The sequence below is a fragment of the Apis florea genome, unplaced genomic scaffold (genome assembly GCF_048593485.1).
Source record: "Apis florea isolate Af1SG1 unplaced genomic scaffold, ASM4859348v1 contig_3803_pilon, whole genome shotgun sequence".
NCBI classification, from domain to species: domain Eukaryota; kingdom Metazoa; phylum Arthropoda; class Insecta; order Hymenoptera; family Apidae; genus Apis; species Apis florea.
The window spans coordinates 942,317-964,015 of NW_028256864.1; the positions used below are offsets into that span (position 1 = coordinate 942,317).

The 21,699-nt window shown below is 30.5% G+C and overlaps 1 protein-coding gene across 14 annotated transcripts in view; it reads right to left on the reverse strand.

Annotated features, from left to right (window-relative positions):
* The window catches only part of LOC100863912 (uncharacterized), a 41,907-nt gene extending 20,388 nt beyond the window's left edge, over positions 1 to 21,519 (reverse strand). For 7 of the 14 annotated variants that reach the window (XM_086916882.1, XM_086916889.1, XM_086916892.1 and 4 more), the window contains exons 1-2: positions 21,202 to 21,473; positions 691 to 793 (exon numbers count right to left, since the gene is read on the reverse strand). In XM_086916882.1, coding sequence (XP_086773008.1) covers positions 691 to 793; positions 21,202 to 21,330 — 232 coding nt within the window. In that variant the 5' untranslated portion in view covers positions 21,331 to 21,473. Of the gene's footprint in view, positions 1 to 690; positions 794 to 12,058; positions 12,457 to 13,215; positions 13,365 to 21,201 lie in introns of those variants that run through there. The other 7 variants (XM_086916886.1, XM_086916883.1, XM_086916887.1 and 4 more) reach the window with 5 other exon arrangements.
* Between the last annotated feature and the right edge of the window lie 180 nt (positions 21,520 to 21,699).

The window sequence follows — 21,699 nt, forward strand, 5'->3', positions numbered from 1 at the left end:
GAAGTCGATAAAAACGAATCATTTAGGCGTGAAACGAGCGTGAATTTCTTCTTTCTTTTTTTTTTTTTCATATACAAAGTCTCATGTATATTATTAATATAATTGTTATTTTCTATTTATAACATTTATATTTTTCTCGGATCCTTTCATTGATTAAACTCGTTTTCTACGTATATATATTTTTATCACATAATAAAAAGAATTTGAAAAATTAAAATACCAAAATGGGCAAAATATTTCTTCGTATAAAAATTTTAACGCAAAATTTAATCGCATTTCTTTTTTAACCAAATAATTTCACGAGATATAATTCCAATAAAAATTTAATTCTATACTTTTTTCTACTTTCTTATTCTACTTTCTTCACGCTCGCGATTGCTGATATGATTCTAATGAGTTCATGGAAACAATTAACTTTTAAACAGCATGGTATGGATGCCTGAGAAAATTTATCCATTTTCTTTTGTTTTCTTTTTCTCGTAAAATCCGATTGATATATACATATTGTATCTCTTCTTTCCTCTTAATATACTATTTGCTCAAACACCATACAAATTGTACTATGCGACGATATAGCTAAAAGACTAGATCGTACTCGATCAAAAGACTGGTTTCGCTAAATCGTGAATAGAATATGTATATATATATATATATAAACGTAGACTTAAATAATAAATAGAGTGGACTTACTCGATGTCGGCGGGGGTTGTGGTGCTCGACGAACAACTTGTTCCTGGTGCGGCCCAGTATATTCGTGCCATGTGTACGTGCTCCTATACTCTGAATGGAGCTGCTGTAATAAAGAGTCGATAGGATGAGTTAGCGCGGAATCGATAGTTAAGTTATCGCAAAGTAGATTTCGTCGATCTTTTTTCGTTAAGTACATTTCGAAAAATTGAAATTTCGATCTTCTTCTTCTTTAATCGTTTCTTCTTTCAATCTTTCGTTTTTTTTTTTTTCTTTTTATTAATCTAAGTCTAAATAATGATCATTCAAAATTGTGATGATAAACTCCAGAAATTTGAATAAACAAAAGATTCTTAAATTGAACGAAATTATGGAAAACTCGATTATTCATCGATAATTCATCATTGATCAATTATTTACATTTAAATAACGAATCCAATCATTATATATGTTATCTAAATATAGCAAGTTATATTTTTTCGCAACAAGTAGAAACAAGAAATCAATCGTATCTGTAGTTGACAAGAATGTTCAGAATCGTCGTGTACACAATCGAATACAATGACGCTCATTGATTGACGCAGAAGCGACTAGCGAAACGATTCCTTCCCCCCCCCCCCTTCTTCTTTCTTTTTTTTTTTTTTTTTTGCGTTGTTACTCTTTTTACACCGCAAAAAAAAAAAATTTCAATAGGCGTCGATCTATTTCGCTCGATGAACGTACGTCTTCGACATAAAAGAGGAACGCTTACGTGGCTTCGCAAGAGTAACAAGAGAAAACGGAATGATATAATGATTTCATTTTATCGATACGAAATTTCGTGTAATTATTCCAAATCGTTTTTGTTTGGACAAAAGGGAGCAGGAGTGGGGGGGGGGGGAGGAGGAGGAAGGGAATTTTTCTTTGAGGCATTTGATCGCATCAACGGAAAGGTCGGGGTTCTTTCCTAGGGATTTTATAAACCTGACAGATTTGTAGCGTAGTCCGCTAATTGCGTTGTCCTGTTTTCTCAGAGTTGATTGATTTAGTTACTTAACCTAGATACGTTGGTTTTGTGTCCGGGAACACGAAGATGACAACACGCGTTTAAACGCGTGTACCGGTCGATTCTTTCAAAATATTTTCATTTACAAATCCATTTGTTGGGTTTGTCGAGTTTTTTTTTCTCTCTCTTTCTCTCTCTCCCCATTACGACAAATGTACAAAGAGGAATAAAGAGCAAAATCGTGATTATACTATACCTTGAACCGGCGTATATAAGTAAATTGGTGGCCGGTTTCGATCGTACGAATGGTAATTACGTTGCAAAGAGAAATTTCCGACACAAAGAATCAATACTCTTGGGAGGAATGGTTTAAGAAGTTTGAAATATTTTTAACGTTGTATACATATCCCGGCGTTCATTGTACCAATTAAAACATGCTGCAAGGTTTCGATAGATAGACAGACAGGTCGATGCTTGGGGCTTCCATAATCCATTTGCAAAAGCTTTAGGCTCATATATCTTTCGCGCAGCGAAATAATTATTGTAATTTGGGCCATGATATTGCCAACGATGTATTTTCTTTTTTTTTTTTAATTTTCTTTATTACACTCCTGTTAAATTTTCCCTTTACCTTTCAATTATTCTCCAACTTTATTAAAAATGTTCGACTCCTAAACACGATAGTTTCGTTTCCGAGTCGCGTTCTTGAATTTCGAATTTCGAGTTTCTACGTACGTGAAGGTAAAGTAGAGGATAGACGCGATCAAAAATGGATTTGGCTGGTTTAAAAATACAGCATCGATATAGAATGAGAAAGCAGCGCCTACAACTAGTCCCGTGAACTCCCGTATTTATGACCGTCTATCGATCCTTATACGTTCGTTTATTAATGCCGATGTGGGGCACTGTTAACCTTTTCATATGTCGCCGCGCCTACGCTATGCTTGCCACGCGAATCTTTCGATATTTTTTTCGTCTAGCCGTTAACTTCAGCTAATTTCAATTATTTTGGTTACTATTTCAACCGTGATAATCAAAAAAAAAAAAACTAATGATATTTAAATACTAACGAAAATAAAATAAATATTTGATAGGATAGATAACACTAACTCTTCGTTATTAAACAACGCAGATGATACGGGAGAGAATGGAAAGTTTGGTTTGAAACTTGTCGATTGAATGGGGAGCACGAACGATATTCCAGATAGAAAATCAAAAGGTCGACGTAATTGTTCCGATGAAATTAGATAACGGTGGACGGACGCGGAACACGCAAAGGTCTGCGGAGTAATGTGTCAAAAGGTTCCACTTAACGAGTTGCTAGTTAATTGATAATTACGTAGTCGTACCGTGAAGAAAACTGCAAAACGGCAGAATCTTGTGTATGCAATTATTGGCGACTCTACTACAAATGCAATGCATAATTAAACACGAGTCATAAACGAGAAATTAAACCCTCTCGAATTTGCGAACGCACGCAAAAGACGATAAAGTTAGTAGTTTCATCATTTTGATAATTGTCTGAAAAGTTGCTCGATTATACATTCGTGATTTATCGTCGGAAAAGGATTCATCGAGTTGATGAATCGTTCGTTTTCTCGAGTATTTGACGGATCCGCTTGACGACGACATTGTATTCGACATCACGAATTCATTAAGGGGATTAGACGTGAATGAAACTTTTCTGCTCAACAAATCGAACAATCGCTCATTTTTTTTTATAATTTTTTTTTTATGATATTTTTCTTTGAGTATTTTATAGAAATATTTAATTCAATTTGATTTATTATTATATCATTGTTAACAATTGGAAAAAAAAATCCTAGAAAAAAAAATAACACGAATTGGAGCATAAATTATTCCTAAATTAATCTATATATAAATTACCAGATTTTGTTTATGTTTTTACGTAACGATATATAAATATATAAATTTATTGATCCAATGTTGGTTAACATTAAATTTAAGATAACAATATCTTTTTTTGTAATGATTCTTTCCTCTAAAAAATTGAAAGAATTAAATTATTTATTAGTATTATAATGAATTATATACACTTTTTGGAAATTGTGGAAATTTTAATTAATAAATAGATAAATCATTCTCTTTTTTCAATAATATTATTATTGTATTTAACGGATTAAAATAGATTTATATTAAGATTATTAAAAAATAATAATTATTTACGATATAAACAACTCATTAATTTTGATCGTATATCATATCATAATAATTTATTTGTCCGTATCTTTAATTGTATTATTAAATTTCCGATGACTTACGGATAATAATGTATATTGAGTTAAAAATAAATAATAATAAATATAATTAAAATAATAATTATATTAAATTTAAATATAAAATCAGATAATTATAATATAAATTTGAATATAAAATTAAATCGAAAAGATAGACATATTTGAATACTTACATCTCTGAAAAATTTCGACAAAATTGCGAATCTCTGATGTAAAATTAAAAATTCAACGAATTTGCGAAAATTGCATACGTTACAGATTAAAAAAGAAGATATAAAATGAGATTAAACGATATTCCACATCGTTCGCTCACATTTCGACGAAATAAATTTCTAACCGGCAATTTAAACTTAACTTTTAATTTCTGATACGTTTAAAACATTGTAGAGTAAAAGACAAATAGACATTGTTTCGTGAAAAACAATTGATGCAAATGTATACATAACATTTATATGTATATATGTAAATACTATTAGCCGAGAGAAATAATGAAAATTTTGAGCAATTTTATCGTTGGTGCTTTTTTCCCTCTATCCTCGTATCTCGTTCCAGGAAGTAATTTTCAACCGATCGAAGATTTTTCGCTTCGGCAGAGGATATAGAGGAATCCGTTTTTCCGATCGGTTGCATGGCGATGAGACGTCGAGATGACATCATCAAGAACGATATTATCTCCTCTCTCTCCTCCTTAGTTATACTTCGAAGACAATTACTTTCATTGTAGCCAAGTTATCAATTTTCAGGTTTTTTATATCAATCAATTTTCTCAACATGTTTTATCGATCAAATTATAGAAGAAATTTTGTACAAAAAATTTATAAATAAGTGCAATAAAAAATTGGGGTAAAAATATTGAATATGATTTTGGTATATATAATAGATGTCATTTTCAACAACTTTTTCATCATTCATACACATAATTCATTCATAATTGGCGATCGACCTTACTTTTCGAATTCTTTGTAAAAATTATACAAACTAATATAACAAACTCACTCGTTATATATAGATCATCGAGCGCTTTTATGTGTTTATATAAACAATTAATAATTTGCATATAGATATTGTACATATAGACTTCAATATAGATTTCAATGATATATATCAATGAGAATTTTTTGCGAATAAATCAAAAATTAAAATCGATCGTTAGTTATCTGTAAAAAAAAAAAAGTTGTTAAAATATGACGTCCTTTACGACATATTTCAAATTCATTAATATCTAATCAACAGATTTGGGGACGAAGGAACAATAAAAAATTAAAATTGATATAATATAAAAACTTGAAAGAATTGATTAGCCAATGTGTCGTAGATCCGAGTGAAAAATATTAAATTCATCGTTAAAGAATTATTCATTAACTGTAAAAACTGTTAACAGTTAATATATTGAAGAAACTTAATTGCAATTCGAGGAATATACGGTTGTAAATATGAATAGAATATTCATTAGAATAGATGTTTTAATATGTTTGATGGATTGTTTTTCATTATTATCATCAATAACACGATCATCATCGTCATGATCGGTGTCAGTGAAGTGAACTCATTGGGATTTACGAGCCACTCATCGCAATATCCGACTGCTCGAAATGTAACTCGCGACACAGCAGGTGCTTGAAGCGATTTAACAGACGAAAACCTCTTTTATTTTTTCAACTTTTGCTTTTACTTTTCAACTGTTTTTTATCAAATCTATTTCCGCTTGAAGTTATTTTTCCATATAAACTATGTTATGATCGAATCCACTGCATTGCTTGAATTTTTCATTTGTATCACGCAATTTTTTTGAATTTCATTATAAAATATTTATAAGAATCAACAAATTTGTCAACATATTTGAGAAATTTTAAACAAAAAATATTACATATAAATCGTCTTTGTGGATTATAAAGCGATATAAATCACAAATAATCAAATGCATTTAATCTTTAATAATAATCATTTTAATAATATATATATATATATATATATATATTATTAATTATTTATTTTAAGTTAGTTTGAACTGATAATGATCCATGTAACTAAAATTAGATTAAGAAAATAGGAAAAATCATTTTCAAAAATGTTATGTTTTTGATTTTAATCATTATATAAACTAATATAACTCAATGTAAATAATAAAATATAGTTTTAATTAAATATTATTAAATATAAGAGTCAAATAGCTTGAATGTATTTAATTACTTATGATATACTACTACTTTATATTACTTTACCTTCCATATCTTGAAAACGAAAATAAATTGATCTGTAATTCATATAACATTTTTTATTCAAAATGATTTTTCAAATAAGTTAACGATAAATATATGAACGATTATATATTTGTCGATTTTTATATTTGGAACACTCTTATATATAAGCTCATTCATTGACAGAAATTCTTCCTATTTTTCGCGTATGAACAATTCTGGGAAATTTGTCAATCATGTGAAAAAAGCAAGCATCGTGCAATTGCATTGAAACTTAACACAGCTAGAATTCGAATTGGAAATATCGCATGACCTTCTTTTTTTTATCCGATGTGGCGAGGCGATTTCATCAATCGCAGAGAGTTCGAAAGAACCAAAACAAATTGAAAGAGGAAAAGTGGAAGCGCGGGCAAAATTAAATTTGGCCGTTTAAAATTCAAATAAATTCCATTGAATGAAAATGGATGCATGGATGATGATTCAATAGACGAGTGAAACATTATCTCACGCATAGTCGGAGAGGAGAAGTTGCGAGTATATAGAGATAGCGTGGCAGACATAATGATACGAAACCGTGTCAGAAAGAATAATTAAAACTGTGAAGAACACGACCCCGATTGTGAATGAAAAGATGAACACGCTGGTCACAGAGAAACATCTGCGTCTGAATAGTAACTCTTTGGCCGATTATTAATGTAAGTGGAAGGATTAGCAAACAGAGCTGTCAAATACTGATCAAAGGGACGCAGCTTGCTTAAAAGTTGAAAAGATAAACATTTTTGAGAAATTACAAAGCGTGAGATTGAGTTTCGCCCTTTGTACAACTTTTATCTATAATTCCTGTTAACAAGAATAGAATATTTCGTCGAGTAGAATCTTGAAAAAAGAAAATATAAATCTTGGCAAGGCTTCTCGTTTGCCAGAGGAAAAAAATCGAGAAAACGTTAAATTTTTTATAGTCAATGAATGTTTCAGAATATTTATAGATGAAAAAGAAAACTGTAAAATAGAGTAGTTATAATAATCTTCACGCAAAATCTGAAAATGGTATCGATTGATGCATCGAATAGTGACATATATATATATATATATAAACTGTCTAAAACTATATAAAGTATACTTTATATTCCATCATTATGAGTGAACTTTTATTTTTACCATTGTTTTTATAAATTTCATATATTAAAAGTTTAATTCTTTATGTTATCCAACAAATAAGATTCTATCATAGAATATTGCAAAATCAAAATATTCTGTATAATGCAAAAATAATATAAAAGGCCATCATAGAATATTTGATACATTTCCTAAATCTTCTTATTTGAATCAGTAATAAAAACAAAATATTACGAAATAAACACGCATTCTATTGCATATTACACTATCAAATATATACATAGTAAAGGAAAGAGGAAAAGAAACGTGTAGCGTCTTTTAAAGCGTAAAGGAAGGTCTGCAAAGCATAACGATCGGTTCCACGCCGTTTGCCAAGCAGAATAAACAAAGAATGACGAAAAGGAAGAAGGAAAAATGGAAAGGAGCGAAACTGCACTGTAGTTAATAGTGACGTAACAGAGACATGGCCCATTGAGTTGGTCAACTGCAACCCTACATACATGCTTATCAATACGATTGCGCGTTGCAAACTATGCTCAGCGGCATATGGCCGAGTAGTAGGAGTCAATGTACTATTGCTCGTCGAAAACTGGAAATATCGATGAAGGAGAAACAGTGGCGCAATGCCGGTGTTCTCCTACTACTCCGTCCTCTTCATGTCAGCTGCATACAGACGGTAAAATACTGCGTGTCAAAGTCAAATTCATCGAGACAGCTTGTATTCTTCTTTGCTGTTCGCGCATTCTCTGTCTTGGTTTCTTCTCTGTCATGGACGACCTAATATCTCCTGTCGTGCTTTGCTTCAGGGTGAACTTATTTTCATTTGGGTTAGATTTTTTTATCTCAGAAATGGACAAATTTTGTCCAAGACATTTGGGAAATTTTGAATTTTTGAAGAGTAATGATTAATTTGGTTCTCTTTTGAAACATCAAATAATTCCTGGAAAACATCTTGATAAATATCGAGGTTTTTGGGGTTAATTTTGCAAGTGAAAATAATGAATCTTGCACACGCGAACTTTAGCTCTATATTCGAAGTTGAAACATCCATAATCCGAGTTCTATGTTATCTATGTTATCTATGTAAAATATTTTTTTTTTTTGTCTAACGTTGTTTCTTTATGAATCAATTAAAATAGATCTATCAACATGGATAAGATATTTAAAAATATATAAACGTAACTATTTTTAAGTAGAATAGAATTATAAGTAAAAAAATACAATTGTTTGAACTTCAACGTTTGTTTTCAAAACGTCAAACAAAGGGGAAGAATTTTTCCCTAGTATTATATTCCATAATGTATCCCTAACGTGAATGAAGCTTATTATCCCATTTACTGTGACTAGAGAAAGGGTCGTTTCACGAACCCTTCGTCTAATTTAGCCGGCGTTGCGCATTGCAGCCGTGGTCGGGCGACCAAGTAGTAAAAGTCAACGTACGTCCGACAGAAGAATGGTGCACGTGATAGTGCATATCGACGAACGAAGAATGGCGCAGTGCTGGTGTTCTCCTTCCACTTTTCATGACGCTTGGCCACGCGAATTACGTTAGACGATTGTAGCAAAGGTGACAGGACAAAACATTGCTCGAATTCGATCCTATGCTGCATTCTGAATAGCCTGCTTCTTATCTTCTTGATCGACCTTAAAACATTCGGCCATCTCTATATTGGACGTAATATATCATTTGACAAATGGACGATAATTTTTCATATAGCTGAAAGAAAACTTATCATATAATTTCGTATTTTATGTATTGAATTTTTAATTTTTCATAGATTTATGCCATAGACAATTTAAATTTTCATTTCTCTTATATAATATAGATTCATATTGTTTGCAATTTGAAATTAATCATTAATATAATCGTAGGGATAAAGATGCAATTTTTTTTTATTCATCTACGATTTAAATACGATCATTCTAATATATTCTAATTTCATAATTCGAAAAAATTAATTTTATTAAAACAACATGATAAAGTGGGCATATTCGTAGAAAATTTAGGCTGCATATTTTTGTCATTCCTAAAAAATTAAATTTCTTCTAAATGAGATAGAAAAAAAAAACATTATCGAAAAATTAAATACTTATTCCAATTGTCATTGCTTTCTATATGTTACGATTTGATATTAAATTAATTTTGTCGGTTAATCAGTTAATAAAAAATAGAAATACGCATATTTTTGAATAGATAGAAAAATAGAAAATGAAATTGTGAAAAATAAAAAAGAGAGAGAGAAAGAAATATTTATAATAAAACGAGGCTCTTTTCATTGAAAAAAGAAATATAGAAATAAGCAGATGAAAATAGTAGGAAAATACATTTTTATACGCTTCTCGAAATTATACCATCTCAAAATATTCTTTTTAGATTAGGTTCGTGATTAATTTTTAAATAAAAGTAGTCTGAAACATTTACAATCATCGTGTTCACGTGACCGAATACAATGAGATGTATAATTACAGAGTGTAGTGCTCATTTACGAGTCATTAATCTACTTCTTCTCGATTTTTATCCCTTTTCTTTTTCTTTCTCTTTTTCTGTAAAATAGATTAAAAAGAGATATATGAATGAAGTAGCGTTCATTAAGAAACAAATGCGAGAGAATTAGCGTTGATTTGCTAGAATAGAATTAAGAATTAACATTTTCTTCAAACCGCAATTATTCAGTTCTAAGCAGTTTTAACCTTGTTCGAGATTTATACGTTTTATAATACCGTTTATTATTTAATTCTCGATCAAAAATATTTGATGAAAATTTTTGATTCTATAAATACGAGGTCATAAATGAAATAGATTTTTATTTGTTAAAAATTTGTTACATCAAATATTAATAATCTTGATATGATTTGCTGTTATTCGGTATAATTCGGTTATTATATTATTTGCTATAATTTGGTATCATAATCATAAAAAAAATTAAGAAGTCAAATAGAAGCATTAGATCATCGTGTGATTGAGAATACGGTAATTTTCCTGTTCCAAGATTTATGAGTCGTAGTTTGAAACCATATTACGAACCTTTTTCTATTCTCCCATCCTTATATCATTAATTCATGAGATATAAAAATCGAGAATTGTGTTCCATCGATTATTTTTATTAATTATGGAAAATAAAAAGTTGAAATGTGGGAAACCAAGAAATAATGAACTATGCTTGTCATTCAAAGTTCTAAATGAAAATAAATTTTGTCTCAAGTATATATTATCTATGTATTTATATAACTTTAAAGACGAATATTTCACAGTCGAATTGATTTTCAACTAATTCTTAGCAAAATGTTATCGTTGTTAATAATCAAACCATATAGTGAATTATAGGAATAGTCAAAATATCTACTGGATAAGTAAAATGCATTCGCGAGATAATTTCCGTACAAACGCATCCCCATCGATCAATGTCCAAGTTCGTATTGTCCATTTCTGATAATGCATATGCGATTGATTGATTCTTTACCAATAATTTATAATATCTATGACTTGTCGAATCATGATTTTTGTTTCTAGGTATTTATTGACTTGAATATATATCGATTCTTTCTTGTACGAACATTTTTCAAGTTTCTCGATAGAAAAAGAAACATCTTAAATCTGATAAAGAACTTCTATACCTACTTGAATAATCGATCTTTCTTCCGATTGAAAAACCGAACCAACCTACTGACATCTTCGATTTGCAGACTATATGCACATATCCGCTGCATGCATTTCCACGAAGAAATTATTCAAAAGTCCTCAAGTTTTTTGTATATAAAATATACGAATGTTTTGTCGATTTCGAATGTCATCGAAGCATTTTGAAATATGAAGACTTGTGAGACACGATTTTATGTCTATAATTTCATATTATATGATTATATGAAGATATAATTTCATATTTTTTATTATTACAATAGAAATTTTTTATTTGAATGTTATAAAGTATAATTTAAGTAAGAAAAATTAATGGTAATCAATTCAGAATAATTTAAGAAAGACAAAATATATCGCGTTGCAGAAACACGCGTTATCTTGGGAGTAAACGAATAAAAGAAGCTCCGTTTTTGAAGGAACGATCGATAAAGCTATAAAACGGTTTCCACGAATGCGAACTAAACAAAAGTTACGCATATAAAACTAATAGGACGGTTCGATGAAATAGGTTGTTCTATTATCTTTTGGAATTTTCCACAAAAGCAAAAACATTACAAATATTTTATTAATAATGAATAATTAAAAGGAAACAAATCAACGGCTCATTAGAAAATCTATTACTACTACTTTTATCGGTATTTTATATTTTATAATATATATCAATAGTATAATCTTCGCATTACAAATAATTTTGTTTTTGATATAGATTAAAAAATAAATTGTTATCATCTTTCTTTCATCTAATAAACTGCTTTCTTTTAAATTTCCATTACATATAAATACACATTAATACACAGATAATATCATTGTCGAAATAAAATATAAAGATGAGAATCTCAATGGTCAATTTATCGAAGAAAATCGTGAAGGAAAAAGCTTATTGTAAGATATTTTTTTTTTTACAAAGAATCATAGAAAAATGATTATAGAACTATCTGTCTATACGTTCAAATATCTCTCCAAACGATCGAGAATCACACTATTATTGAAAGTTTCCTGATATCATTGAGAAAAATATAGCTAAATTTTGCTCTATTATGCTTCGATGACATTCACAGATATTATCTGAAATACTTGAAAAGAAATTTTCTTTAAATTATCCAACTTCTTCTACCTAATCTATTCTCAAGATGATTCAGGAACAATACGATAATCTTCCGGTCAATTTCTCTCTCACCTTGTCAATTGGCATTGAAGGGCACGCACGACAGAGGTTCCAGAATGAACCAATCATGAGGCCGCGGTGTGTGGGGCAGTGGAACAGTAGTGACACACAGCCGCTGCAGTAGCGACGGGGCCGTTTAGACGACAGACAGTCGTCAGGCCAGGTTGATTTCCTCCCGAGGAAAAGGCTCCTCGGTGTCAACGATGCAGCTACACTTGCTTCACTTCCCTACTTCTTCTACTCTTCTCTTCCTCACCACCACCACCTCCGTTCTACCACCTCCGTTCTACCACTTTCTCCTACCTCCACTGTCCTTCCTCCTCTTCTGCCACCCGTGGCTTTACTCCTGCTCCTTCTCCCTTCAAGGAAGTATTCGTGAACAGTGATCGGACGTCCGGCTTGTGCTCCGTCTGAGTATACGTGCGCACGTATGTACAAGTGCACGAGGATGGAGGACGTGTATGTGCGCGCGCGCGCGAGCGCGTATTCAGTACATGCGTGCGAGTAATGGATGTAGAACGTCGGTGTACGAGCCGCCAGCGTGGCGATGCCATAGCGAGAGAGTGGAGAAGAAAGAACAGAGAAAGAGAAATAACGTGTGTGTCAATATCATATAATAGATAAAGTGGAAAAGACAAGAAAAGGAAAGTAGTAGGTGGTAATAGTTCGTCCAAAGATATATTTTTATCGAAACTTTAACTTTTTGTGTCTACTTATATTTGAACCGAATTATAATATTTTTAAATATTCATTTGATTAATAAAAAATAGACGTTTGTTCACAGAACAAATTTAAATGATTTTTAGATTTTATTGGTGATTAATACAAAGGATCTATTTATGATAGATCCGGTGAAAGATAAAATAAATAAAATAAGTGATATTTGACTCAGATTATTATAAAAAGGTAGGAATCAATCATATTTTATTCGATACATTAAAATTATAAAAAATATGAAAAAAAAATAAAAATAAAAAAAATCGCGTACACGATAATTTTATCAAGTGGATAATTTTGTCAGATGGATAATTAATCATAAATGTGATAGAATAATAATCAAGAAAGATAAAGAAAAGGATTAAACGAAATTAAATGAAAAACAAGAGGATAGAAGAAAACGGATAGATTGCAGGAAGCAAGGTTAGGGGTGGGTCATATTCGAAGCCTACCACTCCATCGTCTTCGTTGTTAGGGTTTCTGCTTTCTTCCTATAGAGCAATATATTTTTGATTTCCTCTTCTCTTTCAATTTTCAATTTCGCATGTATTTTTCCCTGTATCTCTCTTCTCTTTTTTTATCTTTTTCACCTTATTTGGCGATGATAATTATCCAGAAGAATGGTTATCTCGTAATAATGATTCGCTGGTGGATCGTGCAGTCTAGAGCGTTGGCCCGGCGTGATGTTCACCGGCTGAAATTCACTGCATCCGGAAGCAATCTTTTCGCGTGCATACGTGCGTGCATTTAATAACGCGCATGTATTCCGAAACGGAGACAGCGGCCTTAGTCGGTAGGGGCCGTAGATTAAACGCGACACACACGTCGATACACGGTAAAGATAAAAGCACGAGAAAACAACGTTCGTTATGTACCGGTGTCTTTCGGCTGAGTACACTCTCTCTCTCTCTTTCTCTCTCTCCCCCCTCCCTTTTCTTTTTCTCTTTTTCCTACACGTCTCTCCGGTATTCTTTCTAAGAGCATTAACGACTTGTGCTAACGTTTGACTGGAAATCCAAGCAACCGACGAAAAAAAATAAAAACGAGAGAGATAGAGAGATAAAGAAAGAAGAAGAGAGACTTGAGAGAAAGAGAGAGAGAAAGAAAGATAGATAGATAAATTGATAGATAGATAGATAGACAGATAAATATATACGTATATATGTATAAATAGGTATATAATATGTATATAGTATAACGTTATATATTACAAGTAACGATGTAAAGCAACACTCAGACGCGTTGTACGAACGGAATAACGAGACGGAGGGCAGAGCGAGAACGGAATCGTGAGAGGCACTGGTCTCACCGTCGCACCGATCGCACCGACGACGTTGCGTAGAGCGCCGCGTCGCCGGCGAGACGGTTCGACGGTAGAAGGGGTTGCCAGAGCGCAGGCGCTCAACCGGATCGGGTCGATAGTCCGCAACGTTACTCCCTGTTTTCCCTCTCTTTCTTCAGTCGAGTTCTCTCTCTTTCGTTCTTTCTCGTCCTTCGTAACTCTTCCTCTTTCTAATCTTTGGTTGTTCTTCGTTGCTCCTTACATTAGACTTCCGATTCTTCGTTACATTTTTACCTTTTTGGCCATTCTTCTTTTTCACTTTGTTATTTTTTTTACTCTATAACTTTTTATTTGTTTTTTCCTTTATTCTTTCTTGTTTTTATTATCTTTTAATTACATATCTTTTCCTAATTCTTTGTCGAGAATCGAGAAGATAGATTCACTCTCACAATCTGTCTCTTTCATCTCTTTACGAATCCTTTCTAAATTTTTGTTGCCATTTCTCTGTTCTTTCTTCTTCGTACGATCGTATATTTTCCCTCTCATACCAACATGTTTTATTCTTTCTCCTTTTCTTTTTCTATCTTTTTTGTACTGTTTTTGTTACATTATCCATCTAGTTATCTAGTTTTTTGTTTTTCTCATTCTCTTTTTTTTTCTTTCTCATTTCTTGTACCTAAAGATTTTTGTCTCCATTCAGTTCTCTTCTTTTTGACGTGATCCTTCAGGTGCATACATTTTCGAAATGCATTTTCAATTTTACATTTTTAATCATAACGAAAATCATGCCCTCCAGGATTTTATCCTTTCATATTCCTGATAATATTTCAGTCATTTAAATCCTATCACATTTTAAATTATTTTCTATTCTTTGTAAGAAATTCATCTATAATAAATATTCAAATTGATTCCAATAATTTTAAAATTGTTCTTAATTTAACGTTTCAAAATTTTATTTTTTAAATCATCTATCTCAATATGCTTTTCGATACCCTTTAATATTTGCTTTAATATAAAATTTGTCCGCAGAAACATTTGATATTTTATTTTATTAAAAAACAATAATATGCGTAATTCCTGCATATTATTAATAATAATAATTTTCATATTATTTTCAGAACATTATTCTCCTCCTATAGAGGATTTCTTGCGTTAAATTTCCATCGTCTTATCCTAGCGAGCGAAATTTTCTCGTTTTTCCACGACGCTTTCCTCTTCTTCCTTGCTATCTCCCACCCCGTGCTGCACCACGCGCGTTAGGGAGGTACTCGATCGTGCGTCTTTCTTCCCCTTTCAACTGTTAGTCGTCTCACTATATTCGCGTAGTCGGCGCCACTATGTCGAGCCAGCGTCGCGACGCTGCTAACCTTTCTGCGGATGCAGATATAGGCATGTTTGCGGTGTTTCCAGCTTCGACCACTATTTCTAATGTTTATCACTGTTCACGTTTTCATAGTATTCTTTCTTTCTTTTTTTTTTATTTTCTAAAACTACATGTCGACAATTTTCTCTATTTCGTATTTTTTTCTTGTTTTTTAATGGACAAAAAACAATGAAAAAAGCAAACACAATCCAAAATTTGCAAATTTGGTGATTTTGGACACGCAATTAGGAATGTAGGTTACGAGGAGGATTCTGTTTGTTGTAATACACAAATAATGGTTCGACCGATGCACGAATTGAAAAAAGCAAAACACGCTTGAAGGATTCGCCGCGATCCGCGGATCGTTTTCGATATTGCGTTCGTTGTATACAATTGTTGTATTCGGGTTCATCCAACTGATATTGCGTATTATTTGAATAAAAAATAATTGAATTATAATAGAACCTAAATTGATTACATAATGAGTATCAATAAAGATTCTAAGAGATTTGTGTCGAAAAGTATAAATTAATTTATATCTATATATAAATAAATAAATAAATTTAATATATTGCGAATCAAAATATAAATATCAATAAATACTCATTTTTTTTAGCTTAACGACATTATTACATTGAATTTATTATCCAATTATGGCAAACAAGTCGAATTCTTTTATCTAATTTTCAAATAAGATTTTCAAAAATCAAATTCTTCTATTATTATGACATTATCAATCATTTATTAATTCAACCTTGAGGAAGCTCTACAATTCTGCAAATTTCCCCTTGAACTGATATACCTAATACCTAAAAAATAAAATAATATTTAAATAATACCGAAATAATAAGGAATGCGATTCAAATTACTTTCTAAAGGATAATCGTTACATAACACTACGTAATATATCCTGTTTAACCGTGAAACACTTATTTTCGTTGGCGGGAGGGACACGCCTGCCAACCATTCTCGAGTAGCACGTTTCCATCGACCCGGACTCTCTTTTACAATGATATTCTCTAGCATATAAATATTTCTAAATGTACATTAAATAATCGTGACCTAAATATTCTTGAATTTTTCTATTTTCAATAGTTGTTCATTGAATATTGAATGTTACACCAAAAAACTGTCAGATCAAAAGATTCTCTTTTATGCACAATACTCAATTTATAAATCTAATTCTAATTTGCAATTATGTCTTTCATAATTTCTAATTTATAATAGATATTAAAATATTCTATTTGTCGAAAAAAATAATCTTTCTCGTGCCACGAATTTTTGTTAAATAAATTAATCGTGTAGAAAATCAATAGAAATAATTAATACATCTTGGATTACATTCGAAAAAAATAATCTGAATGTATATTTAAATAAATTACAAATTGAACAGTTATTTTAATTGATAGATTTGCAACATATTCTAATTTATACAAGTGTCATTTCGAACGTTTAATTAAATGAATCGATAAAAGTCCAATTTTGTAAACGAGAATATACTATATTTAAGAGAATATACTATATACTATATTTATGTAGTTACAAATAATTGATTAAGAAATTCTATCAGTTAACGCGTTTATCAGTTCTATTCTTTAATCAATTTTATTCAGATGTTAGCTTGCTTAGCTAATCACTAGAATGAAAAATATAAAGCCTTAAGGAGAAAGAAAATAAAGTAAAGACTTTATGAAACTTATTTTTTATATTTAACTATTTAAATATTCTTATTATGTTCTTTATCTTTTATTTTAAAAATCAATGATTTCATAAAATTTATTAGTAACCTGGACCAATAGGATTTATTGCTTAATACATATTCGAATTTTACGAAAATTTTATGAAAATTGAAAATTCACGAGTATATTCATGAAAATAGATATTACTGATAAGCTATTATCGCAAAATTTCTTCATAAATCATTAATAACTTATGAATTCGAAGAAATGAAAGATATATATGACCAATACGCGAAAAAATTTATACTTACCTGCGAGAGAGAAATATTTATAATTCCATGTGGTTGTATCATATAGCGTGCAAGCTATTGGATAAAGCGTTGAATTTTATATTTGCACGTGTATACATATATACATATTACCAACAAATTATTTGTGACTAGGGACTGATACAAGGTCTGGTTCTGGATTCTCGACATGCTTCTAAGATTACGTGCCTATACTTTAACTGTGAAACACAAAAGTACAAACGTTATGGGATGCATTTGTTGGAAGCTATATCTATATTTTTCACTCAACATTAATTTCGAACAGCTTGTCTTTTCTTAGGCTTTTTGTCTATGATGAGAGATGTATACACAATAGAATACTGCTTGTTGTATGCTTCAATGCTATTAATATAAGGCACGAAACGTCATCAACACGTTATCATCATGTTATCGTCACGATAGAATTAAAAATAGCAAAAAATAATCTGTGTATATTATTAGAAATAATGAGGTACCTTTTAAAGGTTCTTTTTAAATACTCAGCATTTTTCGTATAAATACTTGTACGAAAATAATTGTGAAAAAGATTGTCTTCTAATTGCTCCATCCAAAAAGATTTATGCGATTTTTATTTGATTGATTACGTGAACAATTAATTGCAGCTAATTACTATAATTGTAGCGAATAAAAACAAAAAAAAAGGAAAAATTCATCGCGCGTCCTTGAGAATGTAGCAGAAAAATGAATATTGAAGAAGAGAAATTATTCTCTGAAAAAGAAAAAAAAAAAATAAATAAATAAATAAATAAAGTGCATTTGCGTATGTAGCCTCACATATATATTATTCTTTTCTATATATATATATTATTATATTGTTATTTTCTAAATTTCTATTCTAAACAAATAAACGTCCTAAATTTCTGCTTAATTAAAGAGATAAGAGGTATGTATAATACAGATAATCTGATGCTATTCTATTTATGAAAATTTTAAGTGAATGAAAAGAGTAGGAAAAATAATGAAATTAGAGAACATTATGATATCTAACAAAGAACACAGACATCGACAGCTCGATTTAATTTCCCTTCGCAAGAATCCTACCACTAGCAACCATCATGACTCGTTAAAAATGAACCGAGCGTAGAGGCGGCATTTATGCAGTTGAAGTGGGTTAATTAAAATCTTTAGCTGAATATTGCACCGGTATATGCTTATTTTGTAAATTTATCATTGATCAGCATAATTGATTATCATACTGAAATTTTCTTTTAAACTTATCCGCGACGAAAAAATAAATATCATCTTTGTGAATTTTGAAAAAAAAAAAAAACAAAAAAATGCACAATTTAAAATTTTTTGATCGATTCTAAATATTAGATATGGATAAAAATCGTTTCTTAAAAAATATAAATTATTATAAAATATTTTAAATATATCAATTATCGAATAAGAATTGGTTGAATTTGTTATATCACATACAACATGGAAAATTTATTGAAAAAAATTCGTATTGATTATAATATGTTAAGTGGTTAAGTTTAAAATATTAATAAATAAGCCAATCGGAGAATGAAAGAAATGTTTTCTTTTACAAAGTTCACTAAAGCATAGCGTTGAACGTGACTTCACACGTACGCGTACTCTGTGCTTGCTGATGATAAGTTACGCTCGACTTCCGCTTCCGTTCACTGCAACCACGTTCAGTCACACGTACGCTACCTGCTCGAATTGCATGAATTACGTCATATCCAATATACATTGTTATTAAACCAAAAAAAAGAAAAAAAAATATAGTGCACCATATGTTGTTAATTTATTTTCGATACTTTAACAATTCTTTTTCTTCTTCCTTCTTTTTTGCTCGTTATCAATCGGAAATAATAAATCTCAAATAAATACAACTACAATTTTTCTATTCGATTATTGAATTCATCGATTGAATTAACAAGAGTAATTTAAACGATTTAGTAAAATTACAAAAATAAAAGGTGTTCCCGGATTCTTTTCATATAAGTAAGCCAATACGGCTTTGCCAACTCCTGCACCTACAAAACATAATAGCAAGTGGTTCAAGTGGACTGCAGAAGTGGAATTGGTGTCGTCTTTTGTTCTCGCCGAATCAGCACCAACCTCTTTTTCTTGGCATTCTTAGAAATCAATACGTGCCTCCTAAGTTTCTAATACACAGCAGTCTATTACCAATATCTTTATAACATTATATGCATACATTGTTCAATAAAAATCATTTTTTTTCAATTTTTTTATTGTAAACTGGTGGATTATTTTCAATTTGATTCAATGAAATAATTCAGCAATTTCGTATCTTCTCTCTCATACTTTCAGCACTTGTCATGTATATATATACATAGATGTATTGCGTGTATATGCCAATTGTCTCTCATACTTGACAATGAGAGCACGCAACTTAGAACGTGTTTAACTTGTATAATGTATAAAGGAACTATTGTATAAGTGCTAAAAGATATAATCTACTCAACTGTTTCAAGGATAGGAGCGGTAGGGGGAGTTTAAATGTTAGGCCCGTAAAAAAATAAAACATTCAATTGATGTATTTTAAAAAACGTTATTTTTATATATTATCACATTATACAGAAATAAGATTTAGAAAAGTTTATTCTTTTGATATTCGCCGATACGTTCGCGGAGCAATACATCATATGAAATCCCCTTTGATTGCAGATAAAACCAAAAATATAGATAGAATTAATAATTGTCTTCTTCCTTTTGAGAATTTTATCACGTACCAATTCGAATAATAATAATAATAATAGTAGTAGTAATAGTAGTAGTAGTAGTAGTAGTAGTAGTATTAGTAATAGTAGTAGTAGTAGTAGTAGTAGTAGTAGTAGTAGTAGTAGTAGTAGTAGTAGTAATAGTAGTAGTAGTAGTAGTAGTAGTAGTAGTAATAATAATAGTAATAATAATAATAATAATAATAATAATAATAATAATAATAATAATAATAATAATAATAATAATAATAATAATAATAATAATAATAATAATAATAGCAACAATAACAATAACAACAACAACAACAACAACAATAACAATAATGATGATGATGATGGTGATAATAAAGATAATAATAATAATTGATATTATACCATTCAATTTTTTTATGAAAAAAATATAAAAGAAAATGAAAAATATTAATGAAAATATTTTATTGAAAATAAATAAAATTTTTATAGAGCAAGTTAAAAATAAAGAAATTTATTATTTTGATAGAAAAAAAATTAATAAAAAAATGAATTGGTACGAGATAAACGTATTTTATTAAAATGTCATTGACAGATAAATAATTTATTGCACCGATAAAAGGGAAAAATCAGAATATTATATGTCTAAGCTTATATGTAGAATGTTAGAGAGATATGCAAATTACTTGATCGTTTCGGTGTAGTGCATTAAATCACAGGAAGAATTTCAAATGAAAATTGCATCGTAAAAAGCACCAAAGCATGCTTACACCGATCGATCATTGCAACCCATACATAACACTTCGACCATGCATCAGTAAAGGTGAACAAACCCTACGCGTTTCTAACTTGAAACATCCGCGCCACACATAACCTACTCTATTGTTGCAATTTTTTAAATTTCACGCTCGTATCTTTATAAAGATGAAAAAACAAAGATTTAGAAAAAGATATAATTAAATATTCTAATTAATCGACATATTTTAATGATTTAATCGCACTCGTATCGAGAATTTGTAAATATAAAACATTTTATATCGAAGACACTTGTGTCGCTCTCGACTCGACTGCAATATGGCCGTTTATTTGTCAAGGAATTAACTTTTCGATTCGCTCACTCACCAGATATTGCTTGCAATGTTTTTTATGCTTAACAGTGCAGCGTTTCTTCTTTTTGGAAGCACCCGTGGTCAAACCATTCCCAGATTTTTCTTTGTGAGGCGTCGACAGGTTCCCCTTGTTTGCTGGCATCGCCGTAATCCTCGGTCCACAGAAATTAGGTCGTTTTACCTGTCGACGATGTTAAGAACAGATGCACCGTTCAGTCCAACGACGAAAGTGATTGATAATGCTCGAAATTTCTCTCTTCTTCGTATATATAATACACACGTGAATAATAGTACATGTGTACGTATAGATACTGGATGTGCGCAAGGACACTGGACTACCCTGAGCTGATTATTCGAGGCCACGCCTCCCGTCTTCCGACCTTTCTTCTACGTAACAACCGCCCCTTTTGAATTTTCAAAATTTATATACAATCTCTTATCTTTATTTTTTTTTTTTCTACTAATTTATATCTTAGTTAACTATTAATAATTTTATATTTAAGCTAATTAT